This window comes from Amblyomma maculatum, chromosome 11, assembly GCF_055883805.1.
Source record: "Amblyomma maculatum isolate TAMU_Amacu chromosome 11, ASM5588380v1, whole genome shotgun sequence".
Classification (NCBI taxonomy): domain Eukaryota; kingdom Metazoa; phylum Arthropoda; class Arachnida; order Ixodida; family Ixodidae; genus Amblyomma; species Amblyomma maculatum.
The window spans coordinates 19,468,133-19,484,770 of record NC_139354.1 but is presented as its reverse complement, the minus strand read 5'-3'; the positions used below and the strand labels follow the sequence as shown (position 1 = coordinate 19,484,770).

General features: G+C 46.1%; 1 protein-coding gene across 1 annotated transcript in view; it reads left to right on the top strand.

The window, feature by feature from the left end:
* Myo81F (unconventional myosin 81F) overlaps positions 1-16,638 on the top strand; it is a 132,537-nt gene that overhangs the window by 81,362 nt on the left and 34,537 nt on the right. The window contains exons 18-29 of the mRNA XM_084583356.1: positions 1,319-1,503; positions 3,985-4,222; positions 5,643-5,852; positions 6,346-6,437; positions 7,212-7,722; positions 8,334-8,468; positions 9,477-9,635; positions 10,443-10,513; positions 10,788-10,977; positions 11,605-11,705; positions 15,769-15,859; positions 16,459-16,579. Coding sequence (XP_084439482.1) covers positions 1,319-1,503; positions 3,985-4,222; positions 5,643-5,852; positions 6,346-6,437; positions 7,212-7,722; positions 8,334-8,468; positions 9,477-9,635; positions 10,443-10,513; positions 10,788-10,977; positions 11,605-11,705; positions 15,769-15,859; positions 16,459-16,579 — 2,104 coding nt within the window. The remainder of the gene's footprint in view (positions 1-1,318; positions 1,504-3,984; positions 4,223-5,642; positions 5,853-6,345; positions 6,438-7,211; positions 7,723-8,333; positions 8,469-9,476; positions 9,636-10,442; positions 10,514-10,787; positions 10,978-11,604; positions 11,706-15,768; positions 15,860-16,458; positions 16,580-16,638) is intronic.

Genomic DNA, 16,638 nt, shown 5'->3' with positions numbered 1-16,638 from the left:
CTGGGATTGAAGGATATAATTCATAGTTCTTATAGTATCCCAGTTGGAAAACTCCGCTTCGGAATGAGAAAATTCCCAGTGGCCACCCAATGCGGAGATATATGGGTGGCGGCGCTGTCTGCAAGCGAAAATTATGAGCTTTCGCCATTTGATATCGCATCTTTCGAAAGAGATATTTCTGCTTTTTCTAGCTAGCTCTTACATTTCGTACTGTTCTATCTGGGTATTCTGTTTGCCGTACCCTATTCACTGGTTTTCTTATCAGTCTGTGGCTCGTTTTAGCAATCTCGGACTTAGATAGTCGTTTACGTCGTTGACCACGGGCGTCACGAAAATCTACCAACTTCCGAATTTTGAAGAAATAAGCCCGCTGCATTCTATTAGGCTGTAAGGAAAGTTTTAAAACGGCAAGTTAAGGTCATGAAACCCTGGGATAATCTAAAATGGAGTCACTAAAGCCGTTATGCGTCATCTTTAAATGCAGCTTATAAAGCACAGGAATGTGTTGCCTTGCAGTACGCTTATCGACATTAAAGAATTGCAAAAGGTCTTAACAGCTGCTTACCTAGCTAGTGAATTAATCTGGAAACTACATTAGACAACCTCCGTAATAATTATATTAATTCTTCCTTCAAAAGCGACACAGCGACTTCAAGAAGAGTTTTCTTTTGCATTTTTCAGTAATTAATATATCGTGCACTAAATTCAGGCTTCTGGAATTTCGGGTAATATTGTGTACCTGTTCGTTTTGCTTTTCAGATGGCATATTTTGTCTTTTTTTCTTATGTAAATGTTTAATAATACCTCGATTATATGTGCGTGTTTCCGCAACTTGTCAGGCTCTGGTGCTCAAGCCTTATGAGGCTTTAGCAGGCCTGTTACTTGCAATCATTCAATGTTGGTGAAATAAAGTATTATTATTATTAGTGTATCACGCTGTGAACATCTCATAACTTAACAGAATGCCTTACATTTATTAATTTGGTAGTATTTGGCGCGTGATTAGCGTGAGTAGGGAACCAGATTACTGACCCAAAATAACTTAAAGTGGAAGAGCAGGATGGTCGTGGCTGGCATAAGTCGGGATAGGGCTCACTTTCAATACTTACAATTGTCTAAGAAGCCCACTCCATTTCAAAGTCAGTAGGCACAACCTAGTGGTGACAGTGTTTGCAACCCTCTATTAACTTTCTTAGTGCTGTGCTGTGGGCAGGCTCGAAAACTAGCGCGCAAATAACGACAGTGACCGCGTGCACAGTAGCGATGCTGTTTTATGTTTTCATACCTCGCGTCTTAAACAACCATCTGGACCATGCAGGCGTACGTGCGGGGCATGTTCGCACGGGAGGTGGCGGCCGCACTCCGCGAGATGCGGCGCGTCGAGGCCGAGATACGACGCCGCGAGGAGCAGGAGCTCGAGAGGCGCCGCATCGAGGCCGAGCGTGCCGAGGCACAGCTCGCCGAGGACGAGGCCCAGCTGGCCTCCGCCGAGGACATGATGCGGTGAGTTTCTGCGCATGCGCACTGCGTGGTTCTTGCGTGCGACGAGACTGCTGGGCAGCTTTCACAGACCTCCTGCATTGACTTTGCACCAATATGGGTGCTATATCAGGTCGCAGTACATCCCCTTATGCTCCGATTAGTTAAACCCTTAAGGGTGTTTTGAGCATTCACCCACGTTCACGAAAGAGTTGCTTTGTACACCCAGCGCCGACGTAAAGAGCGTTCGGACTATGTTAACGCCTTTCTATTCGCCATTTGGGAGGTTTATGACTATCACAATACGTTATTGGCTGAAATAAAGGGCTCCCACTGTTACAGGACTTCAAAGAACTGCTAGTGCTGACCACGTAAATTACGTTGGTGTATACGCATGACTTTTTGTACAAACAGCTGTATTATATTTTTGCGCATCATATTTAAAAACAGCTGCAGTATACTTTTTGTGCATCATGTTCATTGGCAGCTACGTTTCAAAAGACTGAATTAATTACAACGAGACGTTTAGTCGCCCCACGTTTATGTGGTCAAAACTTGTTTTCTCTATCAAAACGCATATTCTCTGTACAGGCAGCACAGAAAGCATCGACGGTCCTGTGCAGTTTTATTTCCATGTGACTCGGCCTTCTTGATATCAAGTCGGAAGAGGGAGGATCAAGTGGAGCGATTACTCGACACATGTTTACCAGTTTATTGCGCTTCCTGCATGCATAGTGGGAGTGTCGTTGCAGCTGGCTACACAACTGCAGGCAACCAGATCTCGTATCTAGAGCCACACGATGTTTTGCTCGTCGTTCCGGGTACCATATGCGCTAGAATATACTTGGAAGGATTGGTGGCAGTCGCGCGTTTTTTATTTTTATTTTATTTAGTAATACTTCAGGCCAATACTTTGCCAAAACGTTCTAAAAGGGTGTTGCATTTCGTGGGTGTAAAATGGGTTCTATGGCAAACATTTTTTCTTTTAAATTGGCAAAATTTCTTGCTCCTTTAAATACCAAATTTGCTGCCAAAAAGATATACTCTGTGTGCTGCACAGTTGCTATATTAACAATGAGAGCATGTCTTGACGGGCTTCTTTTTTTGCCATTTGCCTAGTGTTCAAACGAGGCAGGAATATGGGTAAGTGGGCAGGATACACTTGGACGCATGTGCCTGCATGTGTAGTATATTAGCGGCCCATGCCCACTCCACTTTTTGCTTGGCACGCCTGCGTGTACTGTCTACACCTTCCTAACTGTCGCTTGTGTGGATGTTACGTAGATGTCACGTAGTTGTCAATACCCTCAAGCACCTCTTCACGTCTGTTGTTCATGACCTGCTCCTGTGCTACACCTTCCTTATCAATTTTATTTACAGCTTTTGCTTTCGCGTTTCACTGCCTTGTCTTTTGTGCCATAAGCCAGTCTCCAAATGAAATACTGGAAATGTAGGCTTGTTATCAATATTGAAAAGAACTGTTTTAGGCATAAAGGGCATTGCGTGACAACTTTCTCTCACTGCAACACAACTCTCAAAACGTCGCTCTTCTGGCACTGAGCTGCAGACCCAGTGCACTGTTACTATTTAGGCAGTGCCTCTATTCGTCAGCCTGTTGTTTACATCTAATTACACCTTGGTGTTGCAGAGTACTTGAACAGTGCAAGTCTGCCAGTTGTGGTTATATGCTGGGGTGTAAGCCTGCACGCTATGTTCATAGTGCCGTAGGTGAAACTTTCTAACTGGCCAGCTGACGAACACAGCAGTGCTTCATTCTGGTGGAGACAAGCATCTGGCACCACAAGTATCATTACTATGACAACGACAGCTCTGTAAACCCCAGAAACCATAATTGGTATAGCTGTGGGCACAAACTATTCAGCAGCATTTGAACATAGCAGTACCTACATGGAAACCTTCTAGCTCGAAAAGCTGCCCCTATGGTGTGACAGTAATTCTGGATATTTTCTCTAGTGAAGCATTGAAGCACCAGCTGCACACCCAACGAAATGCCTAGTCGGATAAAACGACATGCAAGCGAAGACGAATAATCACCCTTGTTTATAACAGTGGTTGAACGCAGCCAGGTATCTCGACACCTCAATTTGCCAAGTTTTAAGTCTGGCTTTGTAAATTGCAGCAATAGCTTCTAACTAGTCACACTGCGTATTATTTCAACCGACAACGGCGTTCGCGTCTATAGATGTTGTCGATAATAAATCTTTATTGTGGCTTGTGATTTGAGTGCCAGAAAAGCTCGTAGTTCTTTCAGTTCTGTCATTAGAAACAGACAGTAGTAGTTCAGCATGCTTCATACGTTGCTGTGTGCTATGCTTCTTAAGCACCTACCTTCACTGTGTACATGTCCCATTCCTCATATTTGCGGTGTTTCTATTTCATTCATGCAATTCTCCCCCTCATCAAATTACAACTGTGAGCCTCAAGGTCGTCTTTATCAATAAGCGCTTTACCTCAGTGGGTACAACTGCGCTGTACGGAATGCAGCGCCGCTCAAGAGGAGCTGGCCGCCATCTCCAACCTGGTGGAGAAGAACGTGCTGCGACGCGGGGGAGCCGATCCTTCACACCCGCAGCAGACACAGCAGCAGACCGAGTGCCTGGACCTGGACGAAATGTTCTCGTTCCTCAGCGAGGTGCATGACCCGCACGCGCAGGCGCAGGAGTACGTCAGCGGCATCTCACAGGAGGTCGACAGCATACTCCAGGAGGCCGAGGCACACGAGGTGCGTTCCCGCAGCCCAAGGGATCATGCAGGGGTGCCCTGGAGCAGGCATTATGTGTGACAGCCCCTTAGTCTCGTCTGTCTAACGTGAAGCGCGTATCATGTCTGGTGGAGCTCTTCCATTTAGTGTACAGAACGCCAGCGCATCCGATGAAGGCGCAGTTGCACCTTAAGGCTGTGCATCGCGTCATCTTGTACATCCCTCTAATACACCACTTGCTGTTGCACTGGAATGCTGTACCAGACGACACGAAGCACCGCCTACAGGTGACTGTGCGTCTGCAAACTTTGGTACGAGGCGCGGCCGCGTTGGATGCGGTGACGCTCTTCCGAGCGCAGCCACGCGCTCGCGTGTTCACTCCAAGGGCGGACGACCTTGTACCAGCCCTTGACCGTGTACTATGAAGTGACCCTTTTTGCCCTCTTATGTCTGCCCTGGGCGCGCCATGTACTGGTCGGTGCGCTCCTCTGCGCTTTACTTTGATCTGGGCCAATTATCGTTTACTAACCTCACCGCCTTTTCTCCTCTCTGTCTTTTCCACCTTGGGATGCTAAGCAATGGGCCTTGCACAAGTCCTTGGAACCAGCTTATTTACTTTGAATTACATGAACTTTATTTGTTCTGATTGGACATTTGCGCATCCTCGCCTTTAGCCTAATTTATGCAAAGCATCAAGGAAACCCTGTTCCTAACTACAGTACGTTTCAAGAACATTCCTATACAGCTGCACTTTATGTAGAAAGGGCTCAAGTTACCCTCGTTTATTGCTTTACTTATGGATATCTTCGTATGAGCAATTAACTTTGTAATTTTGAACATTTGGAATGGGTGGGGGTAACAACGTTTTGACGTCTAGGGCTCTCTTGCTTAACTCGCCAACCAAAGTAGCACTACCTCTAGCAAAATTAAGTTGCTGTGGTACAGGTTCGACCAAGCAATTTTCCAACCAAAGACCATTAGAAAACTGCAATGACTAAGCAACAGCTTTATTACGAAAATGACGGCCGACTAATTTGAGAAAGTTGCAGAATTTATGTATCCTTGCTCTTTTCAGCTTGCTCCATGCCTGCCTTTTAATGTCCACATTCTTTCCTTTCCCGTTCTATAAAAGTTAGGATCAGCGTCTATCTTGCAGTGACCATATGGTACGACTCTCGGTAGTGACGGTGCGTACTCATTTGGTTTTTCTCTTTTTACACCGTTAGCTGTTATGCCATCCCCCTTCAATCCTCTGGCAAAGCCGTCGGTGTGAGGCGATGTCACTGCATAATATGACTACCGTAAAGTTAATGAGATGCAAGATCCGCTGGGTCTATTGTCACACAGTAGTGGGACGCAAAGCCTAGCTTCATTGCGAAGTTGGTGGCTTTGGCCCTTCACCTTGCTTACAGCGTTCCCGTCGCGTCTCCGTGTGCTGCAGGCTTGCTCGCTGGCATCCACCGACCTGTCGGTTTCGACAGGCGACTTACAGAACCACGATGACGTGGCTGTGACGCCCAGTCCCATCGTGTCACCCTCGCCTCCACCTCCTCCATCACCTAGTTTCATCCAAGAACGGAGGCCACCCAGTCTTCCACAGTCACCGACTGTCCCCAATGAGCTCAATGGCCCGACAACGCTACCTCCAGAGGTTAGAGGCACCTATGCATTAAGCAACCAAACCCCTAATTAGTATCGATTAGAATAAATTGCTTTCGCTGGAACTCACCTTCTTGTTGAGGACTAAAAGCAACCCGTGAATGTCAGTATTTCAGCTTAGAAATGAGCTGCCTCGTGACATGTTGCTCATTTATAATTCGTTTCAAGATGCGTTAATAGAACAAGGGGCCCGCGTATTGTAGGAATTATTCCTGTAGTTAATTATTCAAGTTCTGCACCACGTGGCGCTCAACTTGAATAATTATAAGGTCGAGAACTGATCAAAATGTATTGCAGCCATGAGTAACCACAAACGTAAAGCAAAGCGAATTCTTCGCCATATAGCGAAAAAATAAAGGTGATAGTTTCATTATTCTTGTGTCGGGGGTATAGCTATTGAACAGTCCCGAATGCCTGACTGGTGATTTGAGATGTAGAGATGCGCTGTTTGACTGTAACCTTGTCTCGCATTTTCTGCTCTGAAGGAGCCTCCTGTCCGGCTGAGGCATCCGAATAATGACAGAAGACGATTGGCGAGCAACCATGTAGACACTGGTGATGCTGACAGAGAACTCAGGTGATTGTTTTGCTTCACGAAATTTTTTTTCTGTGAGCGCTTTCTTAGCTTCTTAACAGCGGCATTGACGTTCAGTATAAAATGATCCCAGTCCCTAAAAAAACAACAATGGCATAATTGCGTCAATCATACAATGAAATAATGAAATAATAAAAAAGTCTGTCGGAAAGTCAGACTTTTCTGATGCTCTGTGGTACTTTTTTTTGTAGTTACATAGTGCTTTTCTGTAGTCCGTAGTTTGTAATTCTTGACTATTCTAAAAACGCCAAATATTGATGTTACCCAGTTGGAAAAAGGTACAGAAACTTTTCTGTCATCACAACAGAATTCATGTACAGCTTTTGACAGGGTACCTGTTTGACAACAGACGTTTTTAGTAACAGAGTTTGTCGTGGTTGAAACAGAAATGTACTACATGCAAGTACAACACAAAAACGACAGAAATTGACTACAGTAAAGCACAACAGAAAATAATCTGCAGAAGTAAAGAAAAGTACTACGGAATTACAGAAACGTCTGATGTTACGACAGAACTACAGGATATTTTAACGCATTTTTTTAACTGGTTCTGTAGTTTTTTCTGACTGGGATGGCAGCCAGAAACCGACGCCATACACCATAGTCCTGCGGTAAATTGCTCTTATGAGACGTCGGTTCCAAAGTATCTGTAGCCTTATATTCTGTGTTCATATGCGGAATCATGCATCCTGTTGTTACACACTGAATGTGCTTCATCGAAAAAACATGCACTCCCTTTGCTCCCTATGCTCCCAGACGTCGCCAGCGCGTGGAGAAGCAGCTCATCGCCATGGAGGAGCCAGAGCAGGGCGAAGAGGAGCACCACGACATGATCGAGTTCGCCGAGAAGCATTTCAACGCCCACATGCGCGACTTCGGCGGGGGACCGGTGATTCGCACGCTGTCGCGCCGACGCAAGTCCTCCGGCGAGCTGCTGCCCAAGTACGAGATGGTCACCTACAGCCGCAACAGTGCGATCCCCACGTCGCACTTGCACCTGTACGAACACGAGAACGTGACCATCGCGTGCTCCATATTCAAGGACCTGTGCAAGTACCTCCGTGCCGATGGGAAACCCGAGGGCGATGTGCACATCATCCAGAGCATCATCGGCTACGGCATCGAGCGCGAAGAGCTTCGCGACGAGATCCTCGTGCAACTCGTGCGCCAGTCGACCAACAACCCGAGCCATGAGGCCACTGTTCGAGCTTGGTTGCTCATTGCGCTCTGCGTGGTCTCCTTCAGGCCGTCCAAGGCGTTCTCAAAGGTAGGTACCACTCGAACCAGCAGGGCAGGTACTGCATTGAGGAAAGCGCAGATCGGTGCCACATAATCTTTCTGGGCAGAATAGTACTAGGATCACCCTGAACGGCCACCCCTGGCTATACGCAGCCACAAGAAATTGTATAAGAGCATTTTGTCACGAATAGAAAAGTTACAATCGATTTCGGAAGTGTACGCAAGATGCAGGAAATATTAGTGTGGCTAAGGCATTAATACTAGTGGCCTTGTAAGGTAGATATGTGGCGACAGTTATTATTGCGGCTTTGCTGCTTTAAAAGAAAATCCAATCTGTTGTGCAAATAAAGGACGTTGTGTAATGCACCTTTGTTTTAATTCAGTTCAGAAACCAGTAGAGAATAATATATGAGTTACATGTCAAACACTATGTATCGAAATGCCTGTTCTTTATAGTGGGTGAGAGTTTATGACATATAAATTGTTTTTGTATTGTGGAAGAAATTATCACAGAAGAGCGAGCATAAAGTTTCTGTGCACCATATGTCTACGAAAGCAGGCACACGAAATGGGTCTAGAGTCAGGAGGGATGAAATATGTTTCGATATCATGTCTCCTTTCTTGCCTTCATTTTTGCAGTATCTGTATTCCTACCTGAAGAAAAGCGTTATGGAGGATTCTGAGATAGCTGCCTACGCGCAGTACTGCCTCGAAAACTTGAGCACGGCGAATGCTACCAATCGGAAGATGCCGCCGTCGACGCTGGAGATAAACGTAAGAAACTTTTCATCTCCCGTTTCATGTGATTTTTCTCTTCGCATCTACCAATATGTTTTGCAGTACCTCTACGTGCAGACTTTTTGGATGAGAGCTCTTTTCAGTGTGACACTATTCGAATTATACCAAACATGAATTCGTTTCCACCTTTCCTTTTGTTAAATTGTGAAACTCCTGCTCCCAGAACAGAATGTGGCAGATGGCACACAGGCAGTGCTTATTACTTCTTCAAGATAACGTACGTGGCTTGGAGATGCTTTGCAGAAATTCTGTGCGCTATCCGGATCCCTACATATGTCTGCAGCCGTCCACCTTGGCAGGTCCTCCTCTCTCTGTGATCCCTTGCCTGATGGCATTGGCCAGTGAGAGTGCAACTGTCACCGTGAGCCTAGCTGCACCCACTGAGGGCGCTCTCCCGTGTCCCCTCAGTTAATGACAGCGAGGATGTAGCGATGCTTATAGTGCCTTCCATTTCCCTGTAACCATCCAACAGGTTATATACCGCTGTAAGCATTAGCAGTGAGTTAGGGATGTAGTTTTCATAAGGTACTGCCACTAATATTGCACGCAAAGTTGAGACAACTGTTGGTGCACTGCGAATATGTCTTGCACGCCGCATTTCTCGTTTTTTCATGATGTCCTTCGTATCATCCCATGCTAGTGCCGGAATATGGTGCGCGGAATTGTGAATAATATTCTTGAAGTCGGGTGAAGATTCAATACGCACAGTCAGCTTTCATTTCGTCTATGTGGCTGCTTAAACCATTCATTCGGTGCGCATGGCTTTGATCGGTGCTGCTGAGCAGGTGTACATTTTTAACGCCCTTTTCAGTGCTGCATGGGTCCACTGGCGAAATGTTAACTTTATTTATTTAGATAAAATATCCGCAAATGACACCAGGTGGCATAGATAGAGCAACCTATAGCTATCTTCTGTAGCATGTCTCATAGTCAGCCCGGATTCGTCCCGCGGCGCCCATTAATTTGTGTTGTGTATTTATCCAGGCTGTTCGTCTGCGAGAGAACCTGGTGTGCCGCTTTTACTTCATGGATGGCCGTACGAAAGCCATCGACATTCATCCTTCAATTACGGCCGAGGACGCCATCAAGACGCTGGCTACGAAGATCGGGCTGCGCTCCTTGGAGGGTTGGGCGCTTTACGAGGTTCGTACGCAACCAATCTTCGGCTGGCGGGCGCCATGTTGTGACTGTACTGTGGGATCGAGCCACACAGTAGTGGAGTACAAGCTTGCTGTTGATCACCGAAGCTGTAATAAGCTCGTTCTGATGCTGCTCCCTTTGTTTACCGGGAAGCTGTGTTATATCACACGACTATCAGTGCGTAACGCATCCTCACTGGTTAACGCTCGAAGATTCTGCACTGGAAGGTTCTTGTTCTAAGAATTATCATATTGAGGCGAAAGCCTTGCTAGCCCATTAGATGAAAATATGTCGGTGAGAGTCGTTGTACTGGCTTAATCCAATCTCAAAGGACCTACCTGTATTGGCAGCTCCTGCCAGTTCTGTCATATCACGTGATCTATTGACGTCACACAAACCGACAACCAGTCAGTGCTCAGTCATATTACCTGTGAGTCATATCACCTGCTCGAGGCATGCTAGTGATTTTTCGCTGACGGCGCCAACGCCCGTCTTTCTGAACAACGGTGACTTGATGCTATCGCGTAAATATTTGCCGCTCTGAATAACTGCACCTATGACGGAAGATCGTAATTAATTTTTCCAGCTTGCAACCTAAGCTATATTTCAGCAGTGAAATGTTCGCCGTCTTAAGTAGCCATGCATTCGAACTCTGTGCAGCATATTGCAGTTGTATTCAGTGTACACGCTCTGGTATACAGAAGAGAATGTGCGCAACTTTCATAGGTTCACGCTGCGCACGTGTTTCTTAGCATGGTGCTTTCATAGGAACCGCGAAATGACAGGCCTCTCTGGTTACTTTGTTTTCAGTGCACACCTGACCACGAACACGTGATCAAAGGATTTGAATACCTCGCTGATATAATCTATCAATGGGAAACGTAAGTTGTGCAGTCTTTATCATTTTCACTTAGTGCTTTTTACATGTTATGTTAATCAAAACGTATTTCGTACTTTGCCGTCGTATGCAGTTAGAAATTTCATTAAGGAAGTCTCACTTGCGCAATTTCTCTGAGATGGAACGTGTCGACTTCTCTAGCGTTACAGTGTGTCAAACCTTCCTACCCTGCATGATAGCCGTTTATAAAATCTTTGGACTACCGAAGGTTTTGACAGGTTTCACCTTTTCTTCTTTGACAACGCGTGACCGCGCAGGTGCCGGCGTACGTCAGCTACGCTGACCAAGTACACGACCATCTCGAAGAAGGGCCCTACCAAAGCCCTAGGAGGCGGAGAGTGTCGCTTCGTGTTCCGCAAGCGACTCTTCAAGGCGGTGCGCGAGATCCCCCAAGACCCGGTTGAAGTAAGCCTCCTGTACGCACAGGCGGTGCACGACGTCGTCAAGGTACGCCTCTATCCACGCCTCTTTTACTCGGGACACTTCTTCCAAATTACTTTTCATGTAAATAACTCTTTGCACTCTTTTTGTATCGGTTTTTGAACAAAAAGGTGTAAGAAGGTTGCTTAAGTGTGTGCAGTATGACAAATCATCCTTTTTTACGCCGTATAGGGTGTGAAAGTGTGTGTAGCTGCCTTTGAGGTCTGTCAGAGTTGTTCTTTCCCGTAGTTGCCTTTTAGGTTTCCCCCTGTCGCGTCCACGCGTCAGGTATGTCAAAAGGGGCAGTTTTCGCCCTTTCTTATATAATTTATTGGATATAAGTTGCCAACAATGATCCGTTGTTCGCGGTGAGCTGTATTACTCCGCTGCATGGCTAATCACTGCTACAAATGTACTCAGAATTTATTGTTTCACTCATTAAAGTTAGAGACATCTCTTCACTAACGGGTGGTTTCCTTGTTCGAGGAGCACTATATAGCAGTCATAGGTATGGGCGGAGTGTTACGACAGACGATTTTTATATCCAGACTGTAACGAGAATATGCAAATTTTATTTCCGACAGAGTTAGCGTTCAAGCAGTGTGGTCTGTTGGCATGGTAGGAGCTTGTCTTGTGTCCTTCGTATGCTTTCAGGCGGACAGCTTCCCTGTGGTGGAGAGAGTAGCTCTGCAGCTGGCTGGCCTTCAAGCTCAGGTCTCTGTTGGCGAGCCATCAGAAGTCGAAGAGCTTGACAGGTAAGTGTCTTCAGAAGTTACAAATATACGTCCTTTTCTGCTTTTTGTTTTCAGTGCGTAGCATTACTTGCCGCAATCACGGATTTCGCCGGTATCTATATCGAATTTCGCCGGAGCACCGGTTCAAGAGGAGACAGAACCAGAATACTCTGGTTCTTTCTGCAGTGGTAGTAGTGCATGGGATTTGCACCGGAGTGAACTGGGATAGTGGTGTTTTCCTGATAGTTTTCCATAAAACTCCGCAAGTGTTCACACGATATGACACGACAAATCTGGGTTACGAGTATTGGATCACTTTTGCAGTGATCGGTTTTCTATCACAATATTCATTTTTCTTTCTTTGTGGGCTTAACGTGTAGGTAAGTCTGAAGATTTGATGGAGACCTTGTGGAGGGTAGAAGTGCGTCCACCAAGGGGGAAGGGAATAATGAGAGGAAGCTTGAAGGTAATACATGCTATTGCATTTCGTTGGTGGCGAAAAGTAAGGCGCCCGTGCACTGTACGATATCTGTGTACTTTTAAGAGCACCGTGTAGTTGAAACTAATTCAGAGCACTCCACTGCTGCCATCTCCCATAGCCCGAGTCACTTCGGGACATTAGACCTCACATAAAAAGCGTAACGCGTTTTGTTCGCTCGCGCCCTGTAAATGGCACCCATCCGCTTACCCAGATAGCGGAGGCTTCAGGCGGACAGTGGGGTTTTGTAGAAGTTTCGCCGGAGTCGACTGTACTGGCGACGCGGCGACGTAGTACACGCGGCCCGTGAGCCTTGTGGCTGGCAATCACACAGAGTAAACGGGGGCAAAAAAAATTAAAGTGTTTTACAACCCAGCTGTCAAGCGTCCCTTCTTCTAGTTGCGCATGGGTGTTGTCGGCGTAACACATAAAGCGTGTGCAGGAGGGCAGCCATTTTGCTTACCGAAGATAGATGATGGAGGGCATTCGGAGGGTGATTATCGCGAAAGCGCAAGAATTTGGCACACATCGTCTGCAGTGTCGGGTGCGAAACGCGCTGAACTTGTCACCGGCGCGTTCTTGGCGCGCAAGACTGAAAATGAAAAAGAAAGGAACGCTGAATGATGAAAATGTGCATGCGTGGCAAACTAAACAGAGTTGTTCTCCATAGCCATGCATAGGCATTTCGCTCTGAAATTCATTCTCTCGATATATAACGCGAGCGTTAGAAATTTACCCGGCATTCGACTGCTACACCCAAGGACAACGGGATTGAATCCCGGCCGCGGCGGCCGCTTTTGGATGGGCGAAAAGCTAGGCGCCCGTGTGCTGTGCGATGTCAGTGTACCCTAAAGAACTCCTGGGGGTCGAAATTTGCGATGTCCTCCACTGCGGCTTCTCTGGTATATCCTGAACCGCTTGGGACGTTAAACCCCCAAAACCAAACCAAGCCTTCTTTATATATCGTAACTCAATATCTCCCTACTTGTGTACAAAAAGAAAATTACCTTGAAAGTGTATCATAATAGAGGCTTTACAAAAGTAAGCGCCATCTAGTGAAAGAAGCAGAAACTGTGCGCGGCGGCCATGTTTTGCTCAGTCCGCCCGCGCCAGCCCGCGCCTCCCATCGAGTACGCTGTCAACGTGCGCCTTCGTAGAACCCGTGCATGCACAGAAAGGTGCATTGGAATGCTTACAAGCGATTGTTTCATCTTTTAACATCACAGCAGTCGCTGTTAGCTCCAAGCTCTATTCGGAATGATGCCAGCGTATTGTTGCGTGCCCTTCTGCAGCCAGCGTACCGTCGTAGACGCACACGGAATCAAGGTATACGCGTGTATGCGACCGTTCGTTTGTAGTCCTAATCGGCTTTACAAGGGTCACGCATCATGTAAAGCATTACTGCACATCCCTCTGACTGGGAGCTAGCTCACAGAATGTGCTAACACTTAAAACAGCAAGGTTGTTTTGCGCGCTATGGAGCCTTGTGAACTTGAAGGATACGTAAGCTTATGCTGCGATGGAGGACACGGGAGAAGGAGCAATGCATGTATAACGAACGCTATTGTGCCAATACGTTCTTTGAAAGATTTTGTACGTAGGTTGCATTTACCATTTTGTATTGGATTTAAGACACGGGCATGATTACCGAAACTACTTTTCACAGTCGTACGAAATGGTAGCGCTTGGTGCAGAGAGCAATACGCGGTTGTCTAGTGCGCCCGAGGTGCGTGTTTCACGCTGCAAAAGCAAGCGGCTGCCAAACCCGCGGCGTCTAGAAAAGCAGGAAAAGATGACACCCCACTAGTGTGTTGTAGCATGCTCACGTGCAGCCCGTTTCGACCGGTCCACGTCCAGAGCGCGCAGCTCAGGTTTTATACCTGCCAGCGCGGCTGATAAAAGAACGAAGCGTGCGCTTCACTTTTGTGTGTTTTTTCGAGTCACCCGATGGTTCGCTAATTCAGAGCTACCTGAAATTCACTGGAATTTTTAAATATGTCGATTTCTTGTTTATTCCCTTTGTCAGAAAGTAAACATTTCAAGCGTAATCTCATATGAAAGCGCTGACATTGGAAGTTTCGAGGAACTCGGAGGAGGAACTCTGCTGAAACGCAAAGAAATTTGAAGAGTCAACTCACATCACAGCGAAGTGTTTGTGCTTTGTGACTGGCTGTGTTCATGAAATCAGATTTATATTATGTCATTTCGTTATAGAAAAATTAGGGGGTCACTTAAGCTCCGCCGTTAAAGGTATAACGCGATAGTGTCTCTCTCTCATACACACGCGCACATGTTTACTTTCTTCACGTGTTATATTTTAGTTCTTTTATTTATTTATTTATTTATTTATTTATTTATTTATTTATTTATTTATTTATTTATTTATTTTAGTTAACCAATTACTGCAAGCTCTAACTGGCCCTAGCAGGATGGGCGAAAATAATACAATGCAGTGAAATATGAATTCATCAAAAGTAACATACTACACACAAGTGTAGTATGTTATATGTTGTTATGTATGTTATATTTCTGTTACGTATGTTATGTTATATTTCTATCATTTCTTTATTTATTTTTTGACGTTTTATATTTTTATACACCAATACGCATGCGTCAGCAACAATCGGCTTTTGAACACATTCTCCAATTATTTCAATTAATGAATTACACATTCTAAATTTTCTTCCTTAGCATCACCAAGCACTGGTTTTTCATTCTGACACCTTTAAACCCTGACTTTCCAATTTTTTTTTTTCGTTTCTTTATTTCATCAACTAAACAATTAATTACAAAGATTTAGCTCGTCATCGCCTATCGCACACCAATCAATATTCAATCACTGGAAGCACAAATTACCATGGCACTTTTGTTTTTACGCAGCCCCCGATTATTTCCGAGACTAATGCCAGCTACTGCGTCGACGGCATGGGAAGGAAAGTGCTAAGCGCCAGTCCAACTTACGTCAAATTACGCGATGCTTTTATCATAAAATAAAATGCATCCTCGCTCATTTCACCAACCAAGTATCTTCCAGTGGGATGAGCGACGGCGATTGCGCAAACCAAGCAAACAAACTCGCGATGATCTCTCATAGGCGTTTAAGTAAACAGCAAAGGCGCACAGACAAAAAATAATCTATATTACAGAACTCTAGATGCTGTACCTAGATAGGGACGACGCTGCGGATTGCCGAGGGGCCCATGCACGACTCGTAGAGCAATTTGTAACTGCGCTCGGCAGCGCGGCTGGTGGGCCCCGCCAGGTCTCGGCTGTCAAAATACGCTTCTAGGCGTCGCTAACAGAAATCGCCAGGGACCGAAGAGAGGTCCAAGCACAGCACACTAGGTTAAAACGTGAAAAGCGCGAACAGAACGGCGAGCGCTGACGGACGGACACGAAGCGAACGGATGGAGCGAACAAAATATGGCGGCCAGCGCGGGATCAGCGTGCGGCTCATGGTTGCCAGACGTACTTTTGTAAACCCTCTATTGTCCAGTGTGGCTTTATTTTTACTCTTGCTTCCGAGCAGTCCACCGTGCTTCATAAAGTGCTTCGAGCTACAGTGGCGCAGGTGCATTTATATCACATCTTATTTTTTCTCTGCAGGTATCGGGACGTGGAAAGCTACATCGCTGAGCGCATCAGGGACACGCGTCCCGAGAACGAGTGGATCCAAGCTCTGTGCACCGCCCATAGAGTGAGCATCTCATCCAGCGTCCCTCTGCTACCAAATCACGTGACTTGTTTCGAGGGTTTAAAGCCTGGAGGGCTCGGCGGTTCCACTTTCTCACTCTCTTAAACATCGCTCTTGACCAGCCGATTCCTTTAATTGACGTTCACATTAAGACTTTTAAAAATGCAAAACAAAGTTATCTACGTGCACACTAACATTGCCACTTGCAGCAGTATTATAAAATCGCCTGATGGGCAAAATGACCATGGACAACTGTCTCCCTTATCTTCTAACCTTCATTGAGAGGAGTTCAAAACCATCTTTTGCCTCTAATGTTCTTAAGAAAAATTCTTGAAACTCGCTGGGAAGTGTCATATTGTCAATGATAATAATGATAATAATAATTGGTTTCTGTGGGCACCTGAACTGCGCCGTAAGGGAAGGGAGGAAGGTGGGAGGGAAAGTGGAAGGAGAAAAAGAGAAGCTGGTAGTGCAGGGCTACGGAGTAATTTCGACCACCTGGGGATTTTTAACGTGCTCTGACATCGCACAGCACACGAATGCCTCTTCGTTCCGCCTGCATCGCATCTGAGAATAGGTGCATCGTTTTCCCATCTGTACAGACGTACGGAAGCGGCAAGTCTGAACTGGTGTGCAAGGTGTGGTACCTGTCCATCGTCATGCAGTACCCGCTCTATGGAACCGCGCTGTTTCCGGTCACCTGCCGCGGCTACCTTACCTACGGTATGCATTCCCACCACCTCTTCTTTGCCAAGGCTATCACGGCACTAATTGCGTGATCT